The sequence below is a fragment of the Muscardinus avellanarius genome (genome assembly GCF_963383645.1).
Source record: "Muscardinus avellanarius genome assembly, chromosome: 2".
Taxonomy (NCBI): Eukaryota; Metazoa; Chordata; class Mammalia; order Rodentia; family Gliridae; genus Muscardinus; species Muscardinus avellanarius.
The window spans coordinates 94,896,837-94,916,053 of record NC_137787.1 but is presented as its reverse complement, the minus strand read 5'-3'; the positions used below and the strand labels follow the sequence as shown (position 1 = coordinate 94,916,053).

At 44.9% G+C, this 19,217-nt stretch overlaps 1 protein-coding gene across 1 annotated transcript in view; it reads right to left on the bottom strand.

The window, feature by feature from the left end:
- LRP1B (LDL receptor related protein 1B) overlaps positions 1 to 19,217 on the bottom strand; it is a 1,956,425-nt gene that overhangs the window by 15,012 nt on the left and 1,922,196 nt on the right. Inside the window, exon 87 of the mRNA XM_080689945.1 lies at positions 2,019 to 2,095. Coding sequence (XP_080546071.1) covers positions 2,019 to 2,095 — 77 coding nt within the window. The remainder of the gene's footprint in view (positions 1 to 2,018; positions 2,096 to 19,217) is intronic.

The window sequence follows — 19,217 nt, the reverse complement described above, 5'->3', positions numbered from 1 at the left end:
TGCAACACTCTTGTATTAGCCTTCCATGTACTGGGAGTATAGGCATGCACTACTATCCCTGGCTCATTTTTTTATCTTTTAAAAAATGTTCTTAATGACTTGAATTTTATAAATAGTTTGCAAAATAATAATTAAATTGTTATGACTCCAGAATTAGTATAGGTCATGGTAGTTTGAGTATCGGTCCTGGGGAGAGAAGAGGAAGTATTGATATTGCTCTCCTTTTATGTATCATATTAGGAAGACATATTTTGCCATGTGTAACTTTTTATGAATGAATTCCAGAAATCACAGTGCTTACATTTCCCTGAGGTTGTCTGCTTTCCTGACATAAGAACAGCATGCGGATTCTAAATAAAATCTAAAATGTTCTATGACCCCAAATCAGAAGTGAGAGTCACCTCAAATCTTTAAATTTAAATATTCATGCCCAGGCCATGAATTCAAGACTTAGTTGCCATTTTTAAAAGTATGTCCACTTAGTATAATGCTCTCCAGGACTTTCCATCTTCTTGCAAATGACATGATTTTGTTCTTTTTTATAGCTAAATAGAATTCCATTTTGTGTATTTCCCATAATTTTGCAATCCATTCATCTGTTGTTGGGGACCTGGGTTGGTTCCATATTTTGGCTATTACAAATTGTGTTACATGAGATCAGGCAAGCACAGAAGGAGAAGAAACCTATGTTTCTTCTAATATGCTCAAACTAGGGAACATAGAGGATACCAGAGGGAGTCCAGATAATGGAGGGAAAATCTCAGCAAAGTTTGAATGGAAAGATAGGAGAGGAGGAAGGCTGAACTTGATTCATGAGGGTCTACATCTGAATATGTGTAAAAGTATGAATATGACATGGTTACCCTGGACAATCATTGGTGGGAGGGGGGAAGGGAAAATGGGGGCGGCGGGGTGGGGGGGAGAGGTCAATAAGTACAGTTTAAATGTATAACATTTATTTTCAATAAAAATTTTGTATAATAAAAGTATGTCCATGTTTGTATGCCTCAATTAGTTTATAAATATTGGAAATCTGGACAATGCCACTTCAAAAATTTTCAGCAATAATATAGAAACTATTTGGGAAAAGGTACAACAAACAGGAAGATCAGGAAACACTGGATCCTGCTTATAGAATAAAAAATATGTATTTTAGAGTATGGGAGTATCTATCCTTTTGGACACATTCTTAAATAGTACATTTTTCATGAATTTTGTATCTCTAGCAGTGAAAGACTAGGAAAAAGTTGTTAAGGTTAGTGCCATTCAAGGATATTATACTTTTTCCTCAAGAATGTACGTACTCACTCAATGTACATTGCAAATTTTCAAAGTATCTCCACTCATAGTCAAATTAATTAAAATATGTATAAGGTGGGTAACTTTATATTTCTTTTTTGAAAATCTTCACAGCATCATTTAATATTGTCAGAAATTACACAATGGCACATGGTGATGATGGAGACAAACCCGTCCCATAGAGTGCAACTTCACACACAAAAACGTGAAAAAAATTGATGGATATTTTAGTACACTTCAAAACCAGTACTTTAAGGACCCAAAAAGGAATAAGTCAGCTTTTATCCTTATTAGAAGTTGCTTAATAATCTACTCTTTTAAAATGAATCATCTGGTTTTTCAACAACACACTGAAATGCATTTCAAGACAATGCAATTTGCTTTAATTAGCATGGATTTTTTTTTTTCTCCTGAAGCAATCTCAAATCCATTGTGATATTTGCAGTCTTTGTAGCTGATGGACATTTACTAAGAAAAGCTAATGTTAGGTTTGCAGATCTGCATTCTGAAACTGTCTGAGTTGAGATGAACTCTAAATGAATATATAAATGCTGGTTCCTCCTTCCTTATAAAAACTCAGTCCTTCACCTTTCAAAAACACCTGGATTACAGAGCAGCTCTTGCAAAATTTCATGAAGATTTTGAGACTATAAACCCCCACAGTGGATATGTATTATCTACTGTGTAGACCCACCAAGATGCTGTTCTGTGGAACTTACTTGTGCTGATATGGTCCGACTTGCTGCTTTTCGGGGCTGGCCTCTCACACTGTGTGCCTGACCAGTTGGTGGAGCATCTAGATAGAGCCAAACAACAATACATTAGCAAGTAACAAAACCCATGACCCTGCTACGGTAGAACTACACATGAAATGATACAGGAGCAGTTATCACAGATTCATGAATATTAGGTGGAGAGCCCTGCCTATTGTCAATATGCTGAGGGTGACTTCCACTGGACATCACTTGTTGAAATACTTTGTTAAAATGCAGGTTTGTTTCTCTATACTCTGTGTCCAACTTAAAATGGCATATTTAGTAGCAGTATTGAAGTTATGATAACAAATTAGAAGTTGGGTACAGTGATGCTCATCTCTAATCCCAGTACTTGGAAGGCTAAGAAAGGAGAATCGCGGGTTCACGGACAGCCTCAGCAACAGCGCGACAGAAACCTAGCAAGACTCTGCTTCAAAACAAAAACAATAAAAAGGGCTGGGGGTGTACTGTGGAGGTAAAATGTCTCAGGGTTAAATCAAATCCCCAGTACCAAACACATAAAAAATGGGATTATAAATTAATTTGAGAATTTCTGAAGATTGCAAGCAACCACTTAGGCATCTTAAGCATATCCTTAAGTTTTCGTGATATATGGGGATGTTTGTTTGTTTGTTTAAAATCCAAAGGTAGAAAATTCAGTACCAAACAGCAAGTGATCAACTGTTTAAATTGGTCAAGAGTTTAAACTGCAGAATACTTATTCTCTTAATAACAGATAAGAAAGAACAGTGACTTTTCTTTGTAAGTCATACTTCTGTTACTATAAAGTCAGAAGAATATGTTTCATTTTTTATGGAGAGAAGCTGTTCTTCCCAGACAGGTACAATGACACTAGACAGAAAGTCTAACAAAGGATGTGGAGAGTAGATCTGATTAAAATCCATTCTTTGAGCCGGGTGTGGGGGAATCACACTTGTAATTTCAGCACTTGGGAGGCTGAGACAGGAGGATCATGATTCGGGGACAGGCTCAGCTACTTAGTGAGACCCTTGGTAACTCAGTGAGACCCTGTTTCAAAATACAGAATAAAAAATAGCCTGGGGGTATAGCTCAGAGGTCGAATGGCCCTGGATTGCATCCCCAGTGCCGAAACAAAAATATATTCTTTAAACACAAATCACAACTATGTAATTATGTGGTTACATCAAAATAAATGCTAGAAGAGTTTAGTTGTTATTGAACAATGCCTATTGGCTAAGCGGATGCCTCTCTGATCCTATCAGAGGAAATCCACAGAAAAGCAATTTAATTGGCCTCAGTTTTTATTTGAAATGATTGTCAAATTACCACCACCTCGCGAAGAGTTGTGTACAAAGAATCGCTTCCATAACTATTCCAAGTGGATCTCTCCGAGCACAATAGACCAAGAAAGATAACTGCAATTTCAAGGTTTCTGTCAATTCTGTCAGAGCAAATTCATATCCTTGAAGCTGTTTTCTGAACTAGGCTTTACTATGCCATGTGCATTTATGATTTTTGTAGATAGTTTTGGCTATCATAAAATATGGGTGAATTCCATAAATCATCATACCGACAAATTCCATCATGAACAGAAAATATTTTTTTCAAGAAAACATATATTATCTTCAGCACAGTTGACAATAGTGTTCATGTTCAAGGATATCTCTTTTTGGTTAATAATGATAAATTATAAACTATGAGTATAAAGCATGATTTAAATGAAAATTAATATAATTATTTATGGTATAATTTAGATCATCACTCGTGCATTAGTTCAACTTTCTGTTCAGCTACCTCATAAAAAGTTTACGTATAATGGGGCCCGGGTCGCGGGACTCTGGGCCCCTGCCGAACTGCACGTAGCACGCCAGACCCCTGGAGAAACCGGACCCAGTAAGACGCTGGGTTCTGGGCGGGGGTCGCGGGCTGGGCACGCCAGATGGGGCCCGGGTCGCGGGACTCTGGGCCCCTGCCGAACTGCGCGTAGTACGCCAGACCCCTGGAGAAACCAGACCCAGTAAGACGCTGGGTTCTGGGCAGGGGTCGCGGGCTGGGCACGCCAGATGGGGCCCGGGTCGCGGGACTCTGGGCCCCAGGCCGAACTGCGAGTAGCACGCCAGACCCCTGGAGAAACAAGGCCCAGTAAGACGCTGGGTTCTGGGCGGGGGTCGCGGGCTGGGCACGCCAGCTGGGGCCCGGATCGCGGGACTCTGGGTCCCGGCCGAACTGCGAGTAGCACGCCAGACCCCCGGAGAAACCGGGCCCAGAACAGAAAAAGATAAAGAAAAATATCGGAGAGGTGGTAAGAAAGCCGTTATGGATGCCAGGACACTGGAGATGCAGACAAAACTTATCTAAATGCACTGGAACTTATGGAAAAATTCGCCGTGAAAGAGGACTGCTATTTCTCTATATTGTTAAGAATCTCAGACATCACATATAAGGAGAGAGTTTAGCGGAGACCAAGGAGAAATGCGGTGTTGAAAGAGTTCTTCGCGATGGTGGTAGAGACTTGTATTCAGGAGAAGCAGAAACCGGATCTTACCAACTTTATTTTTTTGGAGAAATTACACCAAATGTCGAATGCTACCATCACGCATGCTTAGGAACACTGGACAACATTCAGAGTGGAAAAAGAGCCTGGGAAGGATTTGAAACGGTGGAGGCAGTGGCAATGCCAGTGGCCAATATTCGGGGGAGGCAGAGATCTGATACATTACAACTGGAACCTTTGAAATACTAACCACAGAGACAGTGATCGGAACCTGCTGAGGGGTTAGGCGGGCGCCGGGGCCAGTGGCCGACATCGGAGCTTGCTGTGAGGCAGGGCCACTACTGAGGCCTCCGTGGCCGGGATTGGAACCTGCAGAGGGGTTAGACCGATGCTGGGGCCAGCGAGGCCGGCATTGGAGCCTGCCATGATGCAAGGCTTGTGCTAGGGCCTCCGAGGTCGGGTCCGGAACTTGCTGAGGGGTTAGGCCGGTGCTGGGGTCAGCGAGGCCGGCATCGGAGCCTGCCGTGAGGCAAGGCCAGTGTTGGGGCCCCCGAGGACGGGACCGGAGCCTGCTGAGGGGTTAGGCCGGTGCTGGGGCCAGCGAGGCTGGCATCAGAGCCTGCCATGAGGCAAGGCCGGTACTTGGGCCTCCGAGGCCAGGATAAGAGCCTGCCGAGGTGTTAGGCCGGTGCTGGGGCCTCCGAGGCCAGGATAAGAGCCTGCTGAGGGGTTAGACCGGTGCTGGGGCCAGCGAGGCCGGCATCGGAGCCTGTCTTGAGGCAAGGCCGGTACTGGGGCCTCCGAGGCCAGGACAAGAGCCTGCCGAGGGGTTAGGCCGGTGCTGGGGCCAGCGAGGCCGGCATCGGAGCCTGCCTTGAGGCATGACCAGTGCTGGGGCCTCCGAGGCCGGGATCGGAGCCTGCCGAGGGGTTAGGCCGCTGCTGGGGCCAGCGAGGCCGGCATCGGAGCCTGCCGTGAGGCAAGGCCGGTACTGGGGCCTCCGAGGCCAGGATAAGAGCTTGCCGAGAGGTTAGGCCGGTGCTGGGGCCAACGAGGCCGGCAGCGGAGCCTGCCGTGAGGCATGACCAGTGCTGGGGCCTCCGAGGCCGGGATCGGAGCATGCCGAGGGGTTAGGCCGGTGCTGGGGCCAGCGAGGCCGGCATCGGAGCCTGCCGTGAGGCAAGGCCAGTACTGGGGCCTCCGAGGCCAGGATAAGAGCCTGCCAAGGGGTTAGGCTGGTGCTGGGGCCAGCGAGGCCGGCATCGGAGCCTGCCTTGAGGCATGACCAGTGCTGGGGCCTCCGAGGCCGGGATCGGAGCCTGCCGAGGGGTTAGGCCGCTGCTGGGGCCAGCGAAGCCGGCATCGGAGCCTGCCGTGAGGCAAGGCCGGTACTGGGGCCTCCGAGGCCAGGACAAGAGGCTGCCGAGGGGTTAGGCCGGTGCTGGGGCCAGCGAGGCCGGCATCGGAGCCTGCCGTGAGGCAAGGCCTGTACTGGGGCCTCCGAGGCCAGGATAAGAGCTTGCCGAGGGGTTAGGCCGGTGCTGGGGCCAACGAGGCCGGCAGCGGAGCCTGCCGTGAGGCATGACCATTGCTGGGGCCTCCGAGGCCGGGATCGGAGCATGCTGAGGGGTTAGGCCGGTGCTGGGGCCAGCGAGGCCGGCATCGGAGCCTGCCGTGAGGCAAGGCCGGTACTGGGGCCTCCGAGGCCAGGATAAGAGCCTGCCAAGGGGTTAGGCCGGTGCTGGGGCCAGCGAGGCCGGCATCGGAGCCTGCCTTGAGGCATGACCAGTGCTGGGGCCTCCGAGGCCGGGATCGGAGCCTGCCGAGGGGTTAGGCCGCTGCTGGGGCCAGCGAGGCCGGCATCGGAGCCTGCCGTGAGGCAAGGCCGGTACTGGGGCCTCCGAGGCCAGGACAAGAGCCTGCCGAGGGGTTAGGCCGGTGCTGGGGCCAGCGAGGCCGGCATCGGAGCCTGCCTTGAGGCATGACCAGTGCTGGGGCCTCCGAGGCCGGGATCGGAGCCTGCCGAGGGGTTAGGCCGCTGCTGGGGCCAGCGAGGCCGGCATCGGAGCCTGCCGTGAGGCAAGGCCGGTACTGGGGCCTCCGAGGCCAGGACAAGAGCCTGCCGAGGGGTTAGGCCGGTGCTGGGGCCAGCGAGGCCGGCATCGGAGCCTGCCTTGAGGCAAGGCCGGTACTGGGGCCTCTGAGGCCGGGATCGGAACCTGCCGAGGGGTTAGGCTGCTGCTGGGGCCAGTGAGGCCGGCATCGGAGCCTGCCGTGAGGCAAGGCTGGTACTGGGGCCTCCGAGGCCAGGATAAGAGCCTGCTGAGGGGTTAGGCCGGTGCTGAGGCCAGTGAGGCCGGCATCGGAGCCTGCCTTGAGGCAAGGCCGGTACTGGGGCCTTGAGGCCAGGATAAGAGCCTGCCGAGGGGTTAGGCCGGAGCTGGGGCCAGCGAGGCCGGCATCGGAGCCTGCCTTGAGGCATGACCAGTGCTGGGGCCTCCGAGGCCGGGATCGGAGCCTGCCGAGGGGTTAGGCCGCTGCTGGGGCCAGCGAGGCCGGCATCGGAGCTTGCCAAGAGGTTAGGCCGGTGCTGGGGCCAACGAGGCCGGCAGCGGAGCCTGCCGTGAGGCATGACCAGTGCTGGGGCCTCCGAGGCCGGGATCGGAGCATGCCGAGGGGTTAGGCCGGTGCTGGGGCCAGCGAGGCCGGCATCGGAGCCTGCCGTGAGGCAAGGCCAGTACTGGGGCCTCCGAGGCCAGGATAAGAGCCTGCCAAGGGGTTAGGCTGGTGCTGGGGCCAGCGAGGCCGGCATCGGAGCCTGCCTTGAGGCATGACCAGTGCTGGGGCCTCCGAGGCCGGGATCGGAGCCTGCCGAGGGGTTAGGCCGCTGCTGGGGCCAGCGAGGCCGGCATCGGAGCCTGCCGTGAGGCAAGGCCGGTACTGGGGCCTCCGAGGCCAGGACAAGAGGCTGCCGAGGGGTTAGGCCGGTGCTGGGGCCAGCGAGGCTGGCATCGGAGCCTGCCGTGAGGCAAGGCCTGTACTGGGGCCTCCGAGGCCAGGATAAGAGCTTGCCGAGGGGTTAGGCCGGTGCTGGGGCCAACGAGGCCGGCAGCGGAGCCTGCCGTGAGGCATGACCATTGCTGGGGCCTCTGAGGCCGGGATCGGAGCATGCTGAGGGGTTAGGCCGGTGCTGGGGCCAGCGAGGCCGGCATCGGAGCCTGCCGTGAGGCAAGGCCGGTACTGGGGCCTCCGAGGCCAGGATAAGAGCCTGCCAAGGGGTTAGGCCGGTGCTGGGGCCAGCGAGGCCGGCATCGGAGCCTGCCTTGAGGCATGACCAGTGCTGGGGCCTCCGAGGCCGGGATCGGAGCCTGCCGAGGGGTTAGGCCGCTGCTGGGGCCAGCGAGGCCGGCATCGCAGCCTGCCGTGAGGCAAGGCCGGTACTGGGGCCTCCGAGGCCAGGACAAGAGCCTGCCGAGGGGTTAGGCCGGTGCTGGGGCCAGCGAGGCCGGCATCGGAGCCTGCCTTGAGGCAAGGCCGGTACTGGGGCCTCTGAGGCCGGGATCGGAACCTGCCGAGGGGTTAGGCTGCTGCTGGGGCCAGTGAGGCCGGCATCGGAGCCTGCCGTGAGGCAAGGCTGGTACTGGGGCCTCCGAGGCCAGGATAAGAGCCTGCTGAGGGGTTAGGCCGGTGCTGAGGCCAGTGAGGCCGGCATCGGAGCCTGCCTTGAGGCAAGGCCGGTACTGGGGCCTTGAGGCCAGGATAAGAGCCTGCCGAGGGGTTAGGCCGGAGCTGGGGCCAGCGAGGCCGGCATCGGAGCCTGCCTTGAGGCATGACCAGTGCTGGGGCCTCCGAGGCCGGGATCGGAGCCTGCCGAGGGGTTAGGCCGGTGCTGGGGCCAGCGAGGCCGGCATCGGAGCCTGCCGTGAGGCAAGGCCGGTACTGGGGCCTCCGAGGTCAGGACAAGAGCCTGCCGAGGGGTTAGGCCGGTGCTGGGGCCAGCGAGGCCGGCATCGGAGCCTGCCTTGAGGCAAGGCCGGTACTGGGGCATTGAGGCCAGGATAAGAGCCTGCCGAGGGGTTAGGCCGGTGCTGGGGCCAGCGAGGCCGGCATCGGAGCCTGCCTTGAGGCAAGGCCGGTACTGGGGCCTCGAGGCCAGGATAAGAGCCTGCCGAGGGGATAGCCGGTGCTGGGGCCAGCGAGGCCGGCATCGGAGCCTGCCGTGAGGCAAGGCCGGTACTGGGGCCTCGAGGCCAGGATAAGAGTCTGCCGAGGGGTTAGGCCGGTGCTGGGGCCAGCGAGGCCGGCATCGGAGTCTGCCGTGAGGCAAGGCCGGTACTGGGGCCTCCGAGGCCAGGATAAGAGCTTGCCGAGAGGTTAGGCCGGTGCTGGGGCCAACGAGGCCGGCAGCGGAGCCTGCCGTGAGGCATGACCAGTGCTGGGGCCTCCGAGGCCGGGATCGGAGCATGCCGAGGGGTTAGGCTGGTGCTGGGGCCAGCGAGGCCGGCATCGGAGCCTGCCGTGAGGCAAGGCCAGTACTGGGGCCTCCGAGGCCAGGATAAGAGCCTGCCAAGGGGTTAGGCTGGTGCTGGGCCCAGCGAGGCCGGCATCGGAGCCTGCCGTGAGGCAAGGCCGGTACTGGGGCCTTGAGGCCAGGATAAGAGCCTGCCGAGGGGTTAGGCCGGTGCTGGGGCCAGCGAGGCCGGCATCGGAGCCTGCCTTGAGGCAAGGCCGGTACTGGGGCCTTGAGGCCAGGATAAGAGCCTGCCGAGGGGTTAGGCCGGTGCTGGGGCCAGCGAGGCCGGCATCGGAGCCTGCCGTGAGGCAAGGCCGGTACTGGGGCCTCCGAGGCCAGGATAAGAGCTTGCCGAGAGGTTAGGCCGGTGCTGGGGCCAACGAGGCCGGCAGCGGTGCCTGCCGTGAGGCATGACCAGTCCTGGGGCCTCCGAGGCCAGGATCAGAGCATGCCGAGGGGTTAGGCCGGTGCTGGGGCCAGCGAGGCCGGCAGCGGAGCCTGCCGTGAGGCATGACCAGTGCTGGGGCCTCCGAGGCCGGGATCGGAGCCTGCCGAGGGGTTAGGCCGCTGCTGGGGCCAGCGAGGCCGGCATCGCAGCCTGCCGTGAGGCAAGGCCGGTACTGGGGCCTCCGAGGCCAGGATAAGAGCCTGCCGAGGGGTTAGGCCGGTGCTGGGGCCAGCGAGGCCGGCATCGGAGCCTGCCGTGAGGCAAGGCCGGTACTGGGGCCTCTGAGGCCAGGATAAGAGCCTGTCAAGGGGTTAGGCCGGTGCTGGGGCCAGTGAGGCTGGCATCGGAGCCTGCCGTGAGGCATTACCAGTGTTTGGGCCTCCGAGGCTGGAATTGGAATCCTGCCAAGGGGTTAGACCGGTGCAGGGGCCAATGGCCAGCATCAGAGCCTGGCGTGAGGCAAGTTCACTCCTGCGGCCTCCAAGGTCGGGACCAAAGCTAGCTTAGGGGTTTGACCGGTTCAGGGGCCAGCGAGACCAGAACTGGGTCCTCCCATGAGGCAAGGCCGCTGCGTGAGCCAGCGAGGTCTGGATCAGTCCACTGAGTAGCCAGGCCACTACTGGGACCATCAAGAGTGGGATTGGTACTTGCAACGCAGCATGCACAGAGAAATATCGCAGAAAATATAAATCAGACGCTTCTCTTAATCAGCAATAACTAGGAGGAAAAGGGCAACAGGAAGAGGTTGAGCTATAGAAAGGGCCCTATAGTGAAGCAACTAATGTGATCAATCAGAGGGTATGTAATACTGGAGGATGGAGCCTCTTTAAAATGCAGGAGGTACATAAACAAATGTATCAAAGTAAATCACCAAAGAAGTGTGGGATGGAGGGAGGGGGAGGGAATGGGACGGGGGCTGGAGGAGGGCTAATTGGATGATGTGTGCTTGTATATCCTCTCAAGTCTTGTACTCCAATGTGATTGATATATGACTACAATGCACCAATTTAAAAAATAAATTAATTAAAAAAAAAAGAATAGATTAATAAATTATTTAGTGGTTAAAATAGCAGATAATATTAGTGGTTAATTTTAGATTTAGAGATAGTTTACTATTTAGTAGTTATGTTAGAGGCTAGGATAAGTTTAGTTTAAGTTTATTATGTATGATGGAGACTGGTAGGTAGAGCCCCACCCCTTTGGTGTTTTCTGACCAAAGATCAAAAGAATTCAAGAAAATAAATTTTATACGTTGTATTTTAAAATATGAAATATAAAAGTAAAATGCCTTGTGCCCTTTAAAGCTCTTTTCTAATCTTTGTGTGCTTTCCAATGGAAAAGCCCCTGTTTTCTGTATTTTCGCTTTAGCCTTGGGTGTGAATGTGCTCTGCAGCTATGCAGAATTACATTGCTATTTAGGTTAATATTAAATAGAATTGATTTTTGTGGCTAGGCAACCAGAATAAATTGTATGATGTTAAAAAAAAAAAGTTTACGTATTATATGATTTTCTACACATCACATGATAAACCATATCACAAGTAAATCATTTAAGCAGATGAGTATATTTTATGCCTAGGTCTATGACCTAGGTAATGGAATGAGTACATTTTCCAATAATAAAGATAAATAATGAACAAAATATTTGATCTCTAAATATATTTTTCTTTTTCATCTTTTTTTGCAGGTGAATGATCTAAAAAATAATGTTCCAGTTTTCCACACTCTCTAATTCTTGACATAGTCCTCAGAAAATTCAAAATAAGATTTGGGGGAACATTTTGTAAACATGTTCTTGGAGTAATTCTCATTATTTAAAAGTTCTTTGTTTTATGTAGCTTTACATTTGTCAAATATTTTTAATTGACAATTGAGAATGTTTTATATGCTCCAATGAAACAACAATATTGATTACTCAGTGACTTCATTCTATGGATGATGAATTTAAGGCTGAGTATTTGCAATTATAATTATTTATTAAAATATCATAATTTGTTCTTTGTACTACCTCATTAAAAATGACAAAGTAGATTAGGATTCATCTTAAAAAAATGATCCAAGATATATTTTGTGTTGCTACACATAAGAACCTCCAGGAATTCGAGAATTAAATGGCAACTGATCAGATTATTTGTTGATTTGAATATTACATATTTTAAATACTTTAGACAGTTATGAAAATATGCCTATGGAGGAACAGTACAGCAAAGAAATATTATTAAACAAAAAGAATAAAGATAGTGAGATTCTTACTCTATACTTTAAAATTACTTAGGTTGGACAGGTAGCATTTGTTAACACTATGCTAGAATTTCCTAATTTCTCAATGGTTTGGTACCCAATACTTATAATAGATGAGAGCAGGCACTTCTAGTGGTTATTAACCTCTTCTATTTTAACTTGTAGGAACACATTTAAAATCTTAACCCTTAGGGAACATTTTATTTATTACATACTGAAAATAACTGAAAGTCTTTACTAGGAATATAATTAATTCTAATTTTAACAGTTATACATCTTAACTAGCTGATGATCACCTTGCAATTTTCCCTCTACTCCTTATAAAATAATGTTTTATGACCAAAGATAAAATAAGATATGTTTCACTCTCTTGCATTTGTTCCAATCTTAAAAATAATCTCTTTTGATATATTATATCAAGTAAAAGTCATTATTCTTGTTTCCTACTTTATAAAATTACAACTTAAGCCATTTTCTGCTCCACAATTTTTTCTTCCAATGGTTGATTTAAGACCAAGTATTTTTACCATTTTTATAGAAATCCATAAATCTTCATATCTAAGTAGACTACAATGATCAAAGCCATTAATGGCAGAGAATTTAAGAAATGGAATGTGTGCAGTTAATCAAAATTTCTTGTCCAATTCCTCACTGAATTATTTGCATAATCATGCTCACTATAATTTCTCTGGCATCTCTCTCTCTCTCTCTCTCTCTCTCTCTCTCTCTCTCTCTCTCTCTCTTTTCATTATTCCTCAAGAAAAAATCATAGCCCATGCTCTGGTTATCTTTCAATCTGTACTGCTGCAATCCACTGCTCTCTGCAATTCATCCAGAGACAATTATCTTCACGTTAGTTCTGCATGGCCCTCCCAAGCAATCTTTCTTTATGTTATTTGATGGTGCTTGTCACCATCACAAACACCTGTGTAGTGCTCATTTAAAAATAGTTTGCAGTTATTGCCCACTTCCCTTGAACTTTGAACAATGAAATTAGCTTTGTCTTATCACTATACTGCTATTAGTTGTTTTGTTTTTAATTTCATGAATTTTAACTAAGTATTATTGGATCAAAGACAGAGAGACAGGCAGGCAAGCAGCATAATTGTTTGTTTGGATATGAAATGTTCCCTAGAAAAGCTCATGTGCTGGCAGTGCATAAATGCTCAGAGATTAAATGACTGAATCAGAGCTATAAGCTCATCAGGGATGGACCCTTTTTTTGGACTAATAAATGGATTTACTGAATGGTAACTGTAGGAATGCCAGGTGTGGCTGGAGAAGGCAGATCATTGGGGCTATGGCCATGAGCACTGTATCTGTGTCTTATTCTCTCTCTCTCTCTCTCTCCCTCTCTCTCTCTCTCTCTCTCTCTCTCTCTCTTCCTCTTTCTCTCCCTCTCTCTCTCTCTCCCTCTCTCTCTCTCTTCCTCTTTCTCTCCCTCTCTCTCTCTCTTCCTCTCTCTCTCTCTCTCTCTCTCTCCCTCTCTCTCTCTCTTCCTCTCTCTCTCCCTCTCTCTCTCTCTTCCCCTCCCTCTCTCCCTCTCTCTCTCTCTCTCTCTCTCTCTCTCCCTCTCTCTCTCTTCCTCTCTCTCTCCCTCTCTCTCTCTTCCTCTCTCTCTCTCTCTCTCTCTCTCTCTCTCTCTCTCTCTCTCTCTCTCTCAATTTGCCATAAACTAGATATTTTTCCTCTGCCTTGCCTTGCCACCACTTTTCTATCTTGGAGCTGGTCAACCATGAATACCTCAGATCCTCTGAAAATCTTTTCTTCTCTAATTGTTCTTATTAGTTTTTTTGCCACAATTATGAAAAAACTGAGAAAAACAATATATTCTTATTTATTTACTCAAAGAACTGTTTATCCTTTTTATATATCAATTTCTGGAGGTTGCAGCTTTGTGCAACTAGCTAGTTGCTTGACAAAAAGTTATTGATTTAGCAATCTTTGATTTCTCCCCTCCTTTTCTAAGCCAATGACCTAAAAGTATTTACTGCTGAATTCTTTTCTTAAAATGACTCTCTCACTGTCATTATTATTGCACAAGTAAAATGCCCTTAATTACAGCATACTTATGACATTTTCTTTATTTCCTTGTCTGGAAAAATCATTTTCAAACTAAAAATATTTTTGTTAAAATTCTTATTCTGAAGGCTCATATATGAGTGAATTAATTAACCATCATATTGTTGTAGCCAGAAGTCCATAGTTTAGTAAATTTGATGCAATGCAATCTATTCACAAATCACAGTTCAAGAGTACACTCAGTGCTGTGTGCATGTATGTTGTATCACTTTGAACCTAAGATATGTAAGTACAACACACCAATAAAAATATAGGAAAGAATACAGAAAATAAGCTTATTTTGAGAGTTAAGTTTTTTGGCATTTGAAAGCCCATATTATTTCTTTATAAAAAGCTATAGTTTAAAATTAATTAAAAAGAAATATTTGTAATAAACAATAAGCTTCCACATTCTTTGTTCTTTTACAAAGCATTATTAAATCAAATTTATGTTTCTCAGGAAGGGAGTAATATAAATGTCCAACATAATTCTTCAAAAGATTTGAATCACTCAGGAAGAAATTCTTTAGAGAGTAGCTGGTAATCTAAATATTTCTTTTTTATTTTTGTAAGTAATTATCATTTGAATGTCATGATATGAAATACATGGTTAATTTATTATATCCTTTATAGATTATGTAATCATTGTACAGTTACAATTTTTAAAACAAATATAATTTTATAAAGCATAAAAGAATATTGTGTGTAAAGTCAATAGTGAAAAAATACAAGAGAGTATAATATCCAGTTTTAAATTTTATATACATATGTGAGAATGCTAATTCCAATGTCAATGTCATATGTAGAAAATGAAAATGTGAAGGAAGCCAGGACTAAGCTCACCCAGTGCTGTGTGCATGCATGGATCTCACTATCACTCTATACTACATCATGATGTGAAATTGTAATGCACCAATACATTTATAAAAATAAACAAAATAACTGGGCATTGTGGCACACGCTTGTAATCCCAGCATTTGGGAGGCCGAGACCCCAGGATCGCAGTTCGTGAACAGTCTCAGCTACTTAGTGAGGCCCTTTGCAACTCAGTGAGACCCTGTTTCAAAATAAAGAATAAAAAATAGGGCTGGGGGTGTAGCTCAGAGGTAGAATGCCCCTGGGTTCCATCCCCAGTACCTCAAAAAAAAAAAAAGTAAAAATATCATTACATGTCTTGTATTATCAGATTCATGAGAACTATTTTTATATAGTAAAAGTAAAATAAAAATTCTAGATTGCTTAAAAACATATCTTTTAATTAATGCTTCAGATTTCACTGCACTGGTCTTGAGTACATGACTATATTTACATGATACTCCTGACTTACAAACTCCACCTTCCAGGTAGCACCTTTTTCACCCTTTCTCTTGCAGACAATAAAAGAGCAAAACACCAAAGTGTTTCTTACATTTTGGGACAGATATTTAGATTTTTCTCGATGGCTTAATTTGACTTTAAAATCATTTTCATCTGTCATTGTTTCATCATATTCTTAAATAATTTATTACAATTATATAGGATTTTTATTTATTTATTTATTTATTTATTTACTTATTTATTGGTGGAACTGGGAATGGAACCCAGAGGCTTTCTACCTCTGGGCTATACTCCCAAACCTATTTTTTATATTTTATTTGGAAACGGGGTCTCACTAAGTTGCTAAGAGCCTCACTAAATAGCTGAGGTTGGCTTCGAACCTGTGCGATCCTCCTGTTTCAGCCTCCCAAGCACGGGGATTACAAGCGTGCGCCACTACGCCTGGCAAGGATTCTTATTTTTAACATGTCTCAAAAATTTCCTGTCCTAATTTTATCTGAAAATTTTCATAAGGTTCAATTAACTTTGGCTAGTTTATGTCATACCCTACAAGAGGTGCTTTCATAACATAACACACTTATGTTCAACTCATATTTAATTCATAATGACTCTGAGTAGAATTGTCTCCATCATATGAAATGAGGAGGTGCATGCTCATATAATTTGCCTAAGCAAACAACAGTTAATAAGTTGTAGAAATAAAAGGTGAGGTTATATCATTATTCTTTTAATTCAGTGTAGGATTAGGAATAAATACTTTTCTTTATTTCTTCATTCCAGACTCTACCAGACTTTAAATAAGAAGTTTAAATATTTAAACTGTACTTGGTGACCTCTAACCCCCATTTTCCCTTCCTCCCTCCCACCAATGATTGTCCAGGGTAACCATGCCATATTCATACTTTTACACATATTCAGATGTAGACCCTCATTAATCAAGATCAGCCTTCCTCCTCTCCTATCTTTCCATTCACACTTTGCTGAGATTTCCTTTCCATTATCTGGAGTCCCTCTAGTATCCCCTATGCTCCCTAGTTTGGGCATATTAGAGAAAACATATGGCCTTTCTCTTTCTGTGCTTGGCTGATCTCACTTAATGCTCTCCAGGACTTTCCATCTTCTTGTAAATGACATGATTTTGTTATTCTTTATAGCTGAATAGAATTCCATTGTGTGTATTTCCCATAATTTTGCAATCCATTCATCTGTTGATGGGAACCTGGGTTGGTTCCATATCTTAGCTATTACAAATTGTCCTGCTATGAACATAGGTATGCATATGTTGCTGTATTTCTCTGAATTCAACCCCTTTGGAAGGATACCCAGGAGTGGTATAGCTGGATCATGTGGCGGATCTATTCCCACCTTTCTTAGGAATCTCCACACAGATCTCCATAGTGGTTGAACTAGTTTTCATTCCCACCAACAGTGTAAAAGAGTTCCTCTTTCCCCACATCCCTGCCAGCATTTGTTGTTATTTGATTTCTTTATGCTTGCCACTCTGACTGGAGTTAGATGGAATTAAAGTTATTTATTTTAAGAAGTTAGAAAAGTATGAAGAAGAATAAAATGTAGTTTACTAAGAAATTATTCATAAAAGTAAATTAATTAAGTTTGTTAAGTTAAATATGTTTAAACATAAAATAATTTGACATCCACATGTGTAGAAATGACAACTGGCATATTAAATGATAACTGAATAAACAAAAGAAATCAAATCCCTTGTCATAAAATAACTTGCCATATATTTTCCTGGAAATGTTACTGAAAGCAGATCAGAAAGTCATAGGTAATTTTAGAATGCATGGATTAATTCTACCTTAAATGAATACATCCTATGCATCAACTAAAGTGGAAAATGAATAATAATAAAATTAATATTAAAGTATTATTTTGGAGGTAATTAAAGACATAAAAATGGTGAATTACATTAGAAACAGTAGTTATGTAGATAGCTAATGTGAGAAGAAAAATTGAACATATGTTGTAATACCAGTGGAGATTTCCCAAGATGAATGTCTAATTTCAAAATTGGGTTTAAAACAGACAAAGCCAAGGAGGGTAAATTGCAATGCTTGGTGCAGACAAAGCAACCAGCTTATTATCTATTTTATATTTTATATTTAGCACAAAGCAAAGGCAAGCAATAAATTATTTTCTATGAAAACCCAATAAGGTCCTTCTAATTCTTAGGATTTCCAAGATGCAGGGTGAAGTGTCCTAAAATCATGATGGTACCATCTGGCTTAATCAACTGCAGATATCAAATTCCATTCAAGGTTGTTTATCCTATACAAGTTTGGAAAAATGGAAGGTAGGATATCAGGAGAGCTTCTTACCAACTTTTGAATATGTAAAATATATAACTCTAATTTTCTAAAATAGTCAATTCACTTTTAGAAACAGTGCTCATGTACTAAGTTATTGAGTTTAGCCACTTGGAAAATGAATTTGATACAAAATTGGCTATTTCATTTTTGATATTTCAGCATAATTTTTACCTATATACTTTTATTTGTGCATTGTAGTCTCACATCATAATGTAGTTCAGAGTGATAGTGACATACATGTGCACAGCACTTGGTGTCAGAATATAATTTCCAATTCTACTTATAAAATTTCTTGATTATTCTGTCATATATACCAAAAGGCAAAATCAAAATTTTCTAGAACCAATTAATGATTGATAAAGGGACTTGTATTAGTGTATTAACTAATTGATTACTACCATCTATGTAGAACCTGCACTTTCAAACAATTTTTAAATGATCTTAATTCTTTTAGTAAATAAAGAATCAAATGTTATATGTGATAGACTAGTGTAAAATAAGCAAAATTGCTACTAGTTTCAGTATACACTAAAAAATTTAACAAATGTGTCCCTCCTTGATAAATGTTAGTCACAAAACACAAGATGTATTTAACATTTACAGTAATGTATTATAGACAGAAACATCTGAGAGCTTTTGATGAAAGATGACCATTAATACACATTTCTTTTCTAATTCAAGTGTTAGATTTCTTTTCTTAGCGTCAAGGTGAAAAGGTTTATGCACAGAATGGTCTACAAATTTACTCAAGAAGTTGAGACTAATGTCTTCAATAAGCCTAAAGTGATCTGAATTATTTTAGTACTATTTTGCTTTACAAAGAAAACTGCAATTTGGGATCAGTGAATATCTCTACATATTTGATCAACAATCACAAAAACACCATATTTAATTTCACACTTCTTTGAATGGCATTAGTAAATATCTAAAGATGCATTTGGCTATAACTTATGCTTGATAATTTGCTTAGAGGTGGAGATTATCTACTAGTCTTTGCATTTCTTCATATTTTTAACAGTATCGGGTACACTGTATACACACATTACATACTATGTTTGAGAAAATGGATGCATTAATGAATTAATGTATGAAGGTGTGGAGGAGGTATATTCAAACATAAGAATACACATACATACCCACATAAGGTTCATTTTTTGTGTCATAATCTATAGAGTATATATAGCACCATTTGTATGAAAATGTTTATAGCTAGTTGCAAATAACTTTTTCATATGAGAAACATTGTATGTAGAGGAAACAGTATATTTGTAATCCCTTCTCTTTTCTTTCATTAATTCACTTATTCATTAATTCTTCATTCTAGCAACTTGAGCATATAAAATTTTTATTTTTCAGTGGTATATTGTACTTCTTTCAGATCTTGTTTCAAGATTTAGCAAACTAAAAATCTATATTTTTTAGGACAAATAAGGTGACCTAAATGAGGGTGTTGGGAAGGAGAAAGAGGGAAATTCTCTAATGTACCTGATGTAGATTCACAAACGTATCAAAGTCAATCACTAAGCCAAACATGTAGAGGAGGGAAGGAGAGGGAATTGGGGAAGGGCTAAATGAGTGATGTGTGCATGTATGCCTCTACCATCTTGTACCCTATTAAGATGTATGACTACAATTAAAAAATTAAAAAATAATAAAAAGCAGAGGCAAATAACCCACCAAAAAATCAGCACTGAAGGTGTTTGCCTATGTCCACTTAGACACCAGTTTCATACATAAGACAAGCAAATAAAAAATTGAATGTCGTTTACTTTCATCA